The following is a 15,051-nucleotide window of genomic DNA, read 5'->3' on the forward strand; positions in this document are numbered from 1 at the left end:
AGTGACTCCTGTTACTCACTTAACAATTTGACACTCCTGTTCATGGCATCAGTAATCTCCCTAGGTTCTAGTCATGAGTTGCCGAGGCTATGGAAGCCTTTAGAGTTCGCTGACTTTGATCTTATTCCGATAGGGTCATATAAAGATAATTGGAAATGAAAAAAAAACGGTGTTAAATTGGAAATGGCATAGAAAATTAATAAATTTAAAAAAATATTATGTAGGATCTCTGTCTTTAATGTGCTGTACACTGTTATTTAATGCTATAACTAGTACTCCAATGGTAGTTTTTCCACTTTGTGTTGCTATATGGGGCAAACTGTTGAAATTGTTACCTAATATATACTAAACTGATCTTCTGTATATAAAGAGAATTGAAAATGAATCTTGATGTGATTGGAAGGGGAGAGGGAGCGGGAAAGGGGAGGGTTGCAGGGGGGAGGGAAGTTATGGGAGGGGGGAAGCCATTGTAACCCATAAGCTGTACTTTGGAAATTTATATTCATTAAATAATAGTATAATAAATGAAAAAAATAAAATAAAATAAAAAAGAAATAAAGTTTATTTTACCATTTTAAAGGAACTCTCAAGTTGTTTTGGAAACAGGACACATTTTAAGGCCATAAAACAGAGAAATACAATGCCCAAGGGGAAAATGGAAAAATGCTATTGCACTTTGTTCATGTATTAGGCACAAATTTTATAGGTCTATCAGTGGATTTCATTCCATTTTTGAAACATTCCACTGGCAAACAGAAATCCCTATGTCATTAACACATAGTCATACAGTTGGGTTTAAATAACTGTTTCCACTTCAATCTTATGTGTGAACTATAATTTACTGCTTTTTTCCTTTTGTTATACATTTAGAATATTTCTAAATTTTGGTCATTGCATAACTTGCTGAAATACACTTTAAAAATGTAATTTTGTCTGTGGTTAAGATGTTTTACTGAAGAGGCTAATTACTGGCCAAAAAACATATGTAATTGTTCAGGATCAACCATAGGCAATTATAAGACTTTACCTGATAGGGTTCATAGCCAATATACTGCAACCTCTGAAGGGTGCTGTATTCAAGGATCTGGGTCCCTCTGGAATGTCATAGCTTTATGCATAGTTGTGTTCCTGACTAAGTTACTTTTATTGTTAGGTATCTTTATTTGAAGATTTTGACTGAGTTCTTAAATTGTCTAAGCCTAGAAAACTTGAAAACTTTTCCTTACTTCAGTACTGTGGATTTTGTAGTCTTAGTCCCTATTCATCATGCTACCCCTACATCCGAGTCCATAAAATTGCTGGAGCATATTGTTCAGAGCTCTATCAACAGTGAGAAAACTCCACATATCTGCATTGATCTATCTGACATTGTATTTTGCATAAATATTTATTTATTTATTTATATATTTAGGAAGTAGAATAAGTGACTAGTATAACATTCAATAATGGAAAGTAGCATTTCATTTTTCCCCCTCTGGTTTTTGTTTCTTTAGTCTCTAGTTTAACTTGTTGCTTTAATGGCCTGACACCTGACACTCAGCTCTCCACCTAGTTCATAGTAGTCTCTGATACTATTTAGGATAGTAATGTTGCTTAAAGCTTTGATGTCAGTATAGTACTTTTCCTGAATTTTGATGTATAAACATACAAAAGAGGATATTAGTGAACTGAATATCATCAATATTCTTTTGAAGGAAAGAAACTTTGACAAATACTTCATAGTACATCCAATGCTCACTGTCCTTATAAATATGTATTTTATTGATATTATCAGAATACCAGAGACACTGAAAATATGATAGCACTTTCTGTTAATAGAGACCTCATTAGTAGAGCTATTTGATAATAACAATAATGAAAATAGCTTCCACTCTTTGAGTCGTAACTATATATTAATATCTGTATTTCTGAATTCATTAAGAAACTGAAATTTCCTGGGGGAGTGGCAAGATGGCGGAATAGGCAGGGAGCACACTATTAGTCCGGGGGGAGAGAAAGTTTAATATAAGTGGAGATACTGCAGGGTCAAGGAAGAGTAGGGGATGAAACAGCAGAAGAAACTCTTCCAGAACTAGTGATTCACAGTGGACCTGCGTGGAGAGCGTGGGAACCCAAGTTCGGGACACCAGCGGCAGACTCAACACACCAGCGCTGGAACGTGAGGTGAGCCGAACCTCAATAGCCCGAGATACCAGCGGGCAAGCGGAAAGAGGAGGCTAGAGGGAACGAGGCTTGAAACTCCGTGGGGAAAAGTTCACCAGGCTAACTAGAAGAGAGATAGGAAAAAAATAAAAAAAGTGACCGATATAGACACAAGTTTCTCTCTCTCTGCTCACCTCTCAAAGGCGAGCAAGACAGAGCAGGCGCCATTTTGGACATACGTCATAAGCAGGGCGACCTCAGGTCTGCACCAGCCCTGAGCCTAGCAGAAACACCTGACTCTGGGGGGAGGGGTGAAATAACAGGAGATTAGCATCTAACTTGGCAACCCAGTGGGAGACTGCAGGAGAATTGGAGCCCACACTGAGGGCAGCACAGATTCCCTGTGTGGTCCTTGGGAAAGAGCTTCCGATCTCTGGCTCCTGTGGGTATATCATTTGCCTGCTAACTACCTCCAATTACGTTCAGCTGTGCGGAATTACTTCCCTTTTAAATCAAAAAAAGAAAGAGAGATTTACCACACCTAACCTGGGAGTGTCACCTTTGACACACCCTCAACCCTGAGGAACCAAACACAGCTCTCAGTCCACACTCATCTCAAGCCTCTAAGGATCCACTGAAAGCAGACAGTCCACTTAATATAGAGCCATAGTGTAACAAGAAAAAACACCACAGTGAAGAAACCAAATATCTCCAACATGCCAAACAACAAACGCAAAAACCAAGCTAACAAGAACAAGGAAGACACTATGACGCCCCCAAATGAAAAAGACACCCCAATTCAAGATTATGAAGATGATGAGATTGACGAAATGCAAAAAGAGGATCTCAAAAAATTGATAAGAACATTAAGAAGTTCTCAAAAACAAATTCTTGAACTACAGAAATCCTTAATGGACAAGATAGAAAATCTCTCTCGTGAAAGTGAAATATTAAGGAGGAATCAAAATGAAATGAAACACCTAGTGGAACAAGAAACTCTGATAGTGATGAGAAATCATAATGAAATGAAGAATTCAATAGATCAAATGACAAACACATTAGAGAGCCTTAAAAACAGAATGGGCGAAGCAGAAGAGAGAATATCGGAATTAGAAGACAGAGAACAGGAAAGGAAACAGGCAAACCAAAGAAAAGAAGAAGAAATTAGAAATCTAAAAAATATTGTTGGGAGTCTACAGGATACTATTAAAAAACCCAACATTCGGGTTCTAGGAGTTCCTGAAGGCATGGAGAGGGAGAAAGGATTAGAAGGCATTTTCAGTGAGATCCTAGCAGAAAATTTCCCAGGTTTGGAGAAGGACAGAGGCATCTTAGTACAGGAAGCTTATAGAACCCCTAATAAACATGACCAAAAGAGATCCTCACCACGACATGTTGTAATCAAACTCAACACAGTGAAACATAAAGAAAAGATCCTAAAATGTGCAAGAGAGAAACGTCAGATTACTCTTAGAGGATCTCCAAGTAGACTCACAGCAGACTTTTCATCAGAAACCCTACAAGCTAGAAGGGACTGGCGAGACATAGCCCAGGTACTAAGAGAGAAAAACTGCCAACCCAGAATATTATATCCTGCAAAGCTCTCATTTGTGAATGAAGGTGAAATTAAGACTTTTCATAGCAAAGAGAAACTGAAAGAATTTGTGGCTACTCATCCTGCCCTGCAAAAGGTGCTTAAATATGTGTTACACACAGAAACACAGAAGCACTGTCATCAATATGAAAGAAGGTAAAGGAAGGAAACCTCACAGCAAAAGATCACAGGAAGCTCAATTTATCTTTGACATAGAATTAAACTCTGATGCTCTGTTAAAGCAATGTGTTAAAGTAATCTATTATGTTCTCTTGATGTCTGTTAAATTCTAATTGTTCAAAAACAGCTGAATTTTTATTAAGAGCTATGGGTTATTTAAATATGTGCTTTTTTCAAAAATTTGAATAATCACCTTGTAACAATGATCAAATTTGGTCTATGTTATGTCATGATTTTAAGAAATCTTATTTCAACCAGATATTTTGGATTTTGAGCCTTCCTGGCATTCTTGACAGGCATTCAAAAAATCAAAGTTTCAAACAATCTGGTCTCTAACATTTCCAGTAAATCCTGGACTTTGGTTTTTCCAGTTTGGGCCCAACTGAAAAAATCGAAGGACCTATGTCTCTCATCTTATAGAGACACCAACTAATCAGTCTATTTAGAGTATATTAGAAGTACTGTCAAGATGTAATGTGGTACCAGACTCTAAGTTTCTATAATGGAAAATGCTATTAATACAAATGTTTGAGAATTAAAAAGTCTAATGATCTGGTGTTACTAGACATGATAGTTATCTTAATGAAAAAGCCCCAGAGGCCTAAAGGGTTAAATACTTGTAAAATCCTACAGGTGCTTTCAAAAATACTGTGAAGTAAGCAAGTGCCTCTTGTTGGTTGATGAGTTTATAATTTTAAACATGGCGACTTAAAGTCTTTTGTCATCCACAGTTATATATGATTTGCTGCTCATAAAACTAAAGCGTTGTTGGTTCTGTGTTTAGCTGTCCTCCTATAGGTTCCTATGGACTTTTTCCAGCCACTTTTATTGTATTCAGTACTTTGGGATGGCTCTGTAAACAGATGAAGCCAATAATGTATTAACAGTACCAACTGAGAGAAAGTATGGTTAACTGAGGTTACTAAAAACAAAAAGCAATTCAAATCAATTGGCAATCTACAAAAAGAGTTAAAGATTTTAAAAGCTATTATTAAAATTGCTATATTGGTCTATTATGCTATATTATATGTGTGTACATATTGTATGTCCACATGGGGAAATTTTATTAAGAGTTTTATTTTAAATGGCTTATAGATAAGATTGTCCATAAATTTAAGCTGCTAAAATCAATCAAGGATACATTTTAATTTGTGGGACCTGAATCTGTGTATCATATGTTTTAGACTTGTTGGTAGAAAGAAACTAAAAACATTTTAGATGGTTGTGCTTAAGTTTACTGGCTAAACAAACTACACCATGTTAGATATTTAAGAGGTGTTTTCAAATACATGATTCTTAAAATTTATAGAAGGCATTGGACCTTCTGGTAAATGTTGTCTTAAGTTGTTATCTAATGGTTGAAACGGTTTGCTAAGTATTCATGTGATATTGCTATTGTGAGCAAGCGATCTAGGACTTGCTCCCTCATCTCTCTATTCTAAGCCCAACTTGTTCTTTCATTTCTCTATTCTCTTCAAGGTAGGAAACTAATTCTATTATGAAGGAATCTGTAGGATGCACAATTTAATCTTTAGACCTTATAAAAGAGATGGCTAACATTTTTCTGTAATAGCATAGCCAAATTAAGAACTTAAATAATAATCTCATAGCTAGATTCACTTCGCCATCAGCGAAGTATACAGTAAGTAGAAAAAACCTCCTTTTCAGACCAAAGGGAAAGAAAGTTTTTAAGGGAGAATATAATTTTCCTCATGGGCATTGTCTACCTTAGAAAAACTACTACAGAACATGCCTGTGACTATAGACTTGTAGTTCAGGCCACCGAAGATTAGAGATGGGACTTGGGCACTCCCTTGACTTGCATCCTCTGGTCTGCTTTAACACAAACCAGGAGGAAAAGAAAGCTAGGCATCAGAAGCAATGGGTGGCAGGCCTATTAATGGCTGATCTGTACAGTGATCTGCCCTCAAGGAGACCCAACAGGCCAGTCCACTGCAGTGGCTTTCAATGTGGTAAGCCTGGGCTTCAGCAGAAGTCAGCTTGTGAAGAGCCCTGGCAGCTCTGCCAAGAGTTGGATCACTGGAAATGGACCTGCCCTGGAGTCGAAGGATGCCCAGGTCAGAGCCACAGATCTTATTGGCTCTAAGCTGAAAAGCCCTTCACTCAGCCCAACTTCCAAAGTGACCACTGCAGCTGAGGGGATGGTCAAGTAGGGTCAGCAACATTGCAGGCAGAACTGTAAATTTCTTGTTAGAGATGCCCCCTGCCTTGACCAGGCCAGCTCTCCTCCCAGGCCAGCCAAGTAATGAAAGTCAACAGAGTGCCTTCCCCTAGGAGGTTCATACCTCCCTTAGGATATACCCCATGTGAAGAGATAGATAGGTCTGGGCCTCTGAATTTACAAGGCCTAAAGCCCACCAGATTATTATCAAGCCCCTTCTATCAGGTTCTATTTGCCTCTCAATCAGAAAAATTACTTATAGCTTAGACAGCACCTTTCTTAGCTCCTCTAATAATGACTCTGTCCTTTGTTCTAGACCCTGTCTAGCACACTTGGGCCTCATTCCTTTGTAATCATAACCTCTACTCTACCACCAATGGCTCTACTCCCAACATGTGTGTACTGATGGTCCTCTTCCCCACTTAATGCTGTATAATTGTTCAAACCTGGTAAATGCCACTCTTAGGATCATTGGTTACTATCCTTACTCTGTCTTTTATGACCTTGTCTAAATATGATCAGAGTCGGCAAACTTGGAAGGCTTCCATAGCCTTGGCAACTCATGACGACAGCCTAGGGTGGTTACTGGCGCCATAAACTAGAGTGTCAATTTGTTGGGTCAACAACAGGAGCCACTGTGCACTTGTTCCTCATGTGGGATCTCTGTCCTTAATGTGCTGTACATTGTGATTTGATGCTATAACTAGTACTCAAACAGTATGTTTCACTTTGTGTTTCTATGTGGGTGCAAACTGTTGAACTCTTTATACTAAATTGATCTTCTGTATATAAAGAGAATTGAAAATGAATCTTGATGCAAATGGAAGGGGAGAGGGAGCGGGAGAGGGGAGGGTTGCGGGTGGGAGGGAAGTTATGGGAGGGGGAAGCCATTGTAATCCTTAAGCTGTACACTGGAAATTTATATTCATTAAATAAAAGTTAAAAAAGAATAAAAAAAAAGAAACTGAAATTTCCAAATGCATACATGAGTAGGCTATGTATCTGAACTTCAAATGCATAATTTCATTCCATGCAAGGGAGTAGATATTGTTTCATCCGTTGCACCACATTAATAATACACACTTTTAACTAATCACATTTTATAGTTAAGAATAATAACCCACTGGCAATATAACCCGCTGGACAGAAGTCAAGAAAGTTAACAGCTACAAAACTTAGGGTTATACCCCCATTTGAGCTAAGTCCACTAATTTCTTTTGGCCTCAGTTTCCAACCACAAAAGAATAACAGTACCTATTCTATGAAAATCCATTGATTATTTAAAGGTTAGAAACATACAAATGAGCCTAAAGTGTAAAATATGGCACATAGGTACTCGATGCATATTTTATTTTATTTTTTTTTTTGACAGGCAGAGTGGACAGTGAGAGAGAGAGACAGAGAGAAACGTCTTCCTTTTTGCCGTTGGTTCACCCTCCAATGGCAGCCGCGGTTGGCGCGCCGCGGCCGGTGCACCGCGCTGATCTGATCGCAGGAGCCAGGTGCTTCTCCTGGTCTCCCATGGGGTGCAGGGCCCAAGCACTTGGGCCATCCTCTACTGCACTCCCTGGCCACAGCAGAGAGCTGGCCTGGAAGAGGGGCAACCGGGACAGGATCAGTGCCCCGACCGGGACTAGAACCCGGTGTGCCAGAGCCGCAAGTTGGATGATTAGCCTAGTGAGCCGTGGCGCCGGCCCGATGCATATTTTTTTAAAAAAATAAATAAGAGCAATAAACGACAACAAGTATATATCCCCACACTTTTTGCATTAAGCTTATTCTTCATAAGCAGTGAGTACAATAGTGATAGGTAAATTCATCAAAATATTCTTGAGTTTGTCAAATATTAAAGTAAAATATACTGACCAAAATATACATTTATAGCATTGAGACATAATACACAACATTAGAAAACATAAGTTTTTGATTTTTTAATATAAGTGTTTGAAGTATGCTCTGTAACTTGGCAGCAACATAACCTTGCTAAATTATTATTTTTAACTTAATTAACTATACAGAGACAGAGAGCCACACAAGCTCCTACCAGCTGATTCACTCCCCAAATGCTGAGAACAGCCATAACTGGACTGAGTCAAAGTCAGGAGATAACAATTCAAAATAGGTCTTTCACATTGGTGGCAGGAACCCAATTACTTGAGCCATCACTAGTGCCTACCAGGGTCTGCATTAGCAGGGATCTGCAGTCAAGAGCTAGAGCCAAGAACTGAACCTAGGTACTTTGATATAGGACATGGATGTCTTAGTTTCTAGGCTAAATACCTGCTCCTGAATTAAAGATTCTAATTCAATTAGATAGACATTATAATTGATAGATTGCAAAATGATGACATTATATGCTATCTGAAACATTAAAAAACAGAAAAAGAAAAAGAAAGGAAGGAATGAAGGGGAAATGTAGTAGAAGGGAGGTAATAGCATTATATTGTAAAATAAATTAAAATAAAATAAAATAATAAATTAAATTAAATTTTAGAAAGTGGAACTTTGATTCAAAACCAGGTCATATGGGATGTGTTTCTCCCAAGCAGCATTTTGAGTACTAGGCCCACTCCCACATTCGGAATTTGAGGTGACAAAACTATTCTACAATTGACAGTGATGATGTTACACGTAACTGAAAAACAGTGAATTCTATGGACACTTTTAACAGATGAACTACATAGTACATGAGCTATAATCATATCCCAATTATGTTGTTTTAAAAAGTTTTATGATTCTGACAACTTGTAAAAATGTTGTTTTCAACTATATGAAATTTCATATAATAATTTATATCGCAGTATCTCAAAATAAAATCTACGTAAAATATTAGTTTCCTCTGTAGACAACACTGTATGTTTATGTGTAGGTATACTTATCAGTACAAGAGCAAACTATGGCACCATATAAACTAAATGAATAACAAGAATTGATTCAGGGGGCCAATGCTGTGGCCATGTGGGCTAAACCTTCACCTGCAGCACTGGCATCCCATACGGCCTCCAGTTTGAGTCCCGGCTGCTCCTCTTCTGATCCAGCTCTCTGCTTTCGTCTGAGAAAGCAGTAGAAGATGGCCACAGTCCTTGGGCCCCTGCATCCACATGGGAGAACCTGAAGAAATTCCTGGCCCCTGGCTTTGGATTGGCCAAACTCTGGACCTTGGGGCCATTTGGGGAGTGAAACAGTGGATGGAAGTCCTCTCTCTCTCTCTCTGTCTCTCCCTCTCTCTGTCTATAACTCTACCTCTCAAATAAATAATTTCTTTTAAAAAAGTTGATTCAGGATGTAGGGATTGTGGGGATAGTTGACAATTTTATTTGTGTATCTTTTTAAAGAATGTGGTTATGAAATAAATACAAAACAAAACAAAAATTATGGAATAAATAGTACAAGATGGTGCTTGTTACATTATGTAATATTATCATATACCAGAAACTGACTCATTTATACATAGTTTTCAGCATCCCTTCTAGCACTGGGAGTGGTCTTTATTAGGATACTTCGGGTAGAATGCTATATTCTTCCAAAAAGATATTAAACAAATCTCGGGGAGATAATCTACCTACCAATAGAAGGGATGGTGTACATTGACAGACCCAGGCACCATTTGATCAATTCCCACAGAGGGTTGATAGGCTTCCCATGATCACCAAGCAGATCCACAAACTTCACAGGTTCCTGAGATTGGAGAAAAAAAACCAATATACAAGAGCATTTTCTTAAAAAAAAATAGTACTTAAGACAAAAGCATGTACAGGGAATTTCATGGCAACATTATTCATAAAAGCCAAATATCCACCAATGGATGAATGTATAAATAAAATATATTGATACAACAAAATATTATTCAGCCACAAAAAGGGTTCAACATGTATAAGATTTGAAACATGATACTAAATGAATGAATCAAGAAACAAAATATATTATTCCATTTGCATAAAGTATCAAGAATAAGAAAGCTTGAAGATATATAAAGTAGATCACTGGTTACTTAAGGCATGGTGTGGAATAGAAAGACTGGAGAGTGACTGCTAGTAAGTATGGGATTTCTTGTTGGGGTGATAAAATGTTCTAAAATTGTGACAGTTACAAACAATATCGATATACCAAAAACCACTGAGTTGAATGATTTAAAAAGATTAATTTCACTTTATGTGAATTATAACTCAAAAAGTTTGTTGTAGAAAAACACCTACATTATCATTAAAAAGTATGGTTCAGAAAATTGTTACATCCAATTTTTATATTAGAAATTTCAATTATCAATCATACTATCTACTTGATCTTAAGAGATGAACAATTGAAAGTCTACATTATCACTGGATCTGAGTTGGGTGTCATAATTCAGTGTTAATTGAGAACAACTGTGGATATCCCCTTAGCACTTTTCAGGTTTTTATTTTGGGATCAATTTTAATAATCAGCATGTATGTTAAGAGTTTCTCCAAATTATAAGAGTATCTCCTAGAAACAGTCAAATAATGAAGTTCTTATTGCTTAACATGCTTTAGTTTTAATCCAATACTCTGATTATGAAATTATATCTCTAAAACAAGCATCTTCAATTTGTGTATTTACATGAACTAAGAAAATTCCAAAGTATTTATATAAAGGAAACTTGTTTCTTTATTGCTTAGAAATAAAGAAAGCCAGGATTCCATGTTGGCTGAATAGGGAAAAGATGTACTGCTTTAGGCAAGGGGAAAATGACAGAAAGAAGTGGAGGAAGTGCATTCTCAAGGGAGACGTGTAGAGAGATATGCAGTGGAAATTCTACAGAAGAAATAGGGATGCTATGGCTCAGCATGGAATGTGTGGGTGTGCTGAAACAAGCACCTAAACAGTATATGATCCCTGTAGCTGAGACTTGCAGAGAGAGGGGAAAACAGACTGCAGCAGCCTGTATCACTGTTGATATTGCCAAATGCAGTGCTTTTAGACCACACTGTATTTGAGGCCGGCCTAGAGTCCTAACAGGGTCAGGGTATGTATATTTCTATCTCTCCATGCCCCCATAAGGAGCCTGGAAACCAGCAGGGAGAAGGTTCTGTTTTGACACTAGTAGTGGCTGCTGTGGCACTTGGACACGTGTGTATTGGAGATTTTATCAGAGGGAAAAATCCATGTTCCTTACTGACTTTAAGTATATCTGGGACTGTAGACAGGAGGCTGACATCCACGTAGGACTGTGAGCTTCCCCCAGCCTCTCAACATATCATGAGATCCAGAGCTCAAACTGCTGAGTTGCAGCACTGACAAGCAACTAGCTCTGAGAATGTCTGTTCTCTGTGCATGGGACAGTATAGTGGGGTAGAACAGATTCTCTGGACTTCAAGACTGTGGGATCCTTGTTTATTGTAATTATGGGAACACTGTGACAGCACAATAGGGTGAAGAGTGTATCTAGGTCTCTAGGAAAACACTGTGTCTGGTGCCAGAGTTGCAAAACTCCCTGATTGCCTGGGGTGGGTCCATTGCACTGAATACATACTTACATGGAAGACTGCAAAGATTTGTGTGGTTCAAGAGGCAGCATGGGTGAGTGTTGCACCCACTGTGGGCTAACCTCAGAAACACATTACCTTGGAAGAGAGGAGGTGAGGGTGTGATTACACCAACACATATCATCGTACCCTACTAGTTGTTGATGATAGAGGAGATCTACCACACCCAGTTTGGTTGTTATCCTGGATGCTAGCCCCATCCTGGAGCACTGACCAGAGCACTGGCCACACAGATCTGGGTATTCACTGAAAGAGAAGACACTCCACTAGGTCACAAAGGCATAGTTCAAAGACAGAATCCATCAGAGAAGAAAACCAACAAGTACTTCCACAAAGGCATAAAAATAAATGCAGAGATTCAAGAAACATGAAAGGGTCATTGCTGTGACAGTGGTACTGGCATCCCATATGGGCGCTGGTTCAAATTCTGGCTGCTCTACTTCCCATCCAGCTCTCTGCTATGGCCTGGGAAAGCAGTATAAGATGGCCCAAGTGTTTGGGCCCCTGCACTCCCATGGAAGACCCAAGAAGCTCCTGGCTCTTGGCTTCGGATGGCACAGCTTCAGCCATTGTGGCCAACTGGGGAGTGAACCAGTGGGTGGAAGACCTCTCTATAACTCTGCCTCTCCTTCTCTCCCTGTGTAACTCTGACTTTCAAATAAATGAATAAATATTTTTTTTTAAAAAATGAAAGATGTTAATTCACCTCCTGCAATTCCGGCATCCCATATGGGCACCAGTTCTAGTCCTGGCTACTCCTCTTCTGATACAGCTCTCTTCTATGGCTTGGGAAAGCAGTATAAGATGGCTCAAGGCCTTGGGTCCCTGCACCTTCATGGGAGACCAGGAAGAAGCACCTGGCTCCTGTCTTTGGATTGGCGCAGCTCCTGCCATTGCAGCCATTTGGGGAGTGAACCAACGGAAGGAAGACCTTTCTCTCTGTTTCTCCCTCTCACTGTCTATAAGTCTACCTATCAAATAAATAAATAGAATCTTTTTAAATAAAGGAACCATGAATAAGAAAGACAACATGACTCCACCAAAACCCCCCCCCCAAACACACACACAAACACTTCACTATTAGAATGTGAAGATGAAGAGATTGATGACATGAGTGAAAAGGAATTCAAACAATTGTTCATGGGATTATTCAGAATCAATGAGGAGCAACTTCAGGAATCGAAATAATCCATACATGAGATGGAGAAAAAATTGTCCCATGAAAATGAGATATTGAAGAGAAATCAAACTGAAATATTTGAAATGAAGAATTCAATATGTCAAACAGAAATACAGAAAAAAATCTTTAACAACAGACTTGTTGAGAGAGAAGAAAAAGTATTCAAGCTAGATGATGAATCTTTGGAAATAGACCAAAAGAAAAAAGAAGAAGGAGAAGAAATTAGAAAATTAAAAATAATGTTTTAGATTTATGGGCTACCATCAAACAACCCAACATACTGGTTTTAGGAGTTCCTGAAGGTGTGGAAAGAATGTATTAGAAGGATTATTCAGTGATATAATTACAGAAGACTTCCTAAATTTGGAGAAAGAATGGAACATCCAAGTACATGAGGCAGATAGAACTCCTAATATAAATGACCAGAAAATATCTTCACATGACAAAAATTCAAGCATAAAACATAAATAAATGATGCTAAAGATTTTATTTACTTATTTGAGAGGTAGAGTTACAAACAGAGAAAGGGAGAGACAGAAAGTAAAGTCCTCCATCAGCTGGTTTACACTCCATATGGCCAGAAAGGCCAGAGGTTAGCCAATCCAAACCCAGGAGCCAGGATCTTCTTCCAAATTTCCCATGTGGATTCAGGGTCCCAAACAGTTGTATCTTCCACTGCTTTTCAAGGATATTAGCAGAGAGTTGGATCAGAAGAGGAGCAGCTGGGACATGAACCAGCATCCATATGGGATGCCAGTGCTGTAGATGGAGGCTTAGTTTACTATACCACAGAGCCAGTCCCATGAAAAGATTCTAAAGTGTGGAAGACAGAAACTCCAGATGACATTCAGAGGACCTACAATTAGACTCACAGATGCTTTCTCATCAAAAACAATACTACAAATTAGGGAAGAATGGAGATACATAGTCTAAGTCTTAAAAGAAAAAAAACTGTCATCAAGAATACTGTACCCTGAAAATTTCTCATTTATTTATGAAGAGGAAATAAAGACCTTCCATAGCAAACAGAAATTGAAATACTTGTCACCCCTGGTCCAGCCTTACGAATGATGCTTAAGGATATGATACACACATGAACATGGATAAACAGTCATCATCATGAAAGAATGTGAAGGTATAAAATCTCCCAGTAAAAGTAGAAATAAAATCCAATGTAAAAAAGTAGGAATATACATAGAAAATGCAGGCCAGTATTGACAAAGCAATAGTAAACTTGAACAAAAATGGCTTAATTTCTTCTATTAAAAATTTCAACCTGGCTGAATGGAGCAAAAACAAGACCCATCAATATGCTGTCTACAAGAAACACTCTACACCAACAAGGGTACAAAGAGACAGAAAGTTAAAGGATGGAAGATGACATTCAATGTTAACAGAAGGGCCAGCGCTATGGTATAACAAGTAAAGCTGCTACCTGAAGTACCAGCATCCTATATGGGCACTGGTTCGAAACCAAGCAGCTCCACTTCTATCCAGCTCTCTGCTATGGCTAGAGAAAGCAGTGGAAGATGGACCAAGTCTTCGGGCTACTGAACCCACATGAGAGACCTGGAAGAACCTCCTGGTTCTTGGCCTCAAATCTGCCCAGCTCTGGCCATTACAGCCATTTGGGGAGTGAACCAGTGGATAAAAGACTTTCTCTATCTCTCTCTCTCTCTCCTCCTCCTCCTCCTCCTCCTCCTCCTCTGCCTCTCTATAACACTCTGCCTTTTAAATAAATAAATCTTATAAAAATGCTAACAGAAAACAAAAAGAAGCAGGTGTAGCCATTCTAATATCAGACATAATAGAAGTTAACAAAAAACTGTTAAAAGAGACAAAGAGGGGGTATTATGTAATGATTAATGTTTAATTTCACCAGGAAGATGTGACTATATTAAATGTATATGCACTAAATGACAGGGCACCTGGATATTTAAAATAAATGTTAATGAATCTAAAGGGATATATAGATTCCATCATAGTAGTAATTGGGGACTTCAAAATACCCTTTCAGAAGTGGAAAAATAAACTAGATACAAAATCAACAAAGAAACAACTGAGATATTATACACTATGCAACAATGAACATAACTGATATCTACATAACCTTGTAACACGCAGTTGCAGAACAGACATTTTTTTATCAGTGCATGGAACTTTCTCAAGGACAGATCATATGCTAGGACATAAAGCAAGTCTCATCAGATTAAAAAAATGTAATCATAACATGCATCTTTTCTGACCACAATGGAATGTAGCTGGAAAT

General features: G+C 38.3%; 1 protein-coding gene across 2 annotated transcripts in view; it reads right to left on the bottom strand.

Moving 5' to 3' along the window:
• Window positions 1–15,051, bottom strand: part of FAAH2 (fatty acid amide hydrolase 2) — a 219,809-nt gene that overhangs the window by 35,210 nt on the left and 169,548 nt on the right. For both annotated transcript variants that reach the window (XM_062184025.1, XM_062184024.1), the window contains one exon: window positions 9,665–9,776. In XM_062184025.1, the coding sequence (XP_062040009.1) occupies window positions 9,665–9,776 (112 nt within the window). The remainder of the gene's footprint in view (window positions 1–9,664; window positions 9,777–15,051) is intronic.

Source organism: Lepus europaeus, chromosome X (genome assembly GCF_033115175.1).
Source record: "Lepus europaeus isolate LE1 chromosome X, mLepTim1.pri, whole genome shotgun sequence".
NCBI classification, from domain to species: Eukaryota; Metazoa; Chordata; class Mammalia; order Lagomorpha; family Leporidae; genus Lepus; species Lepus europaeus.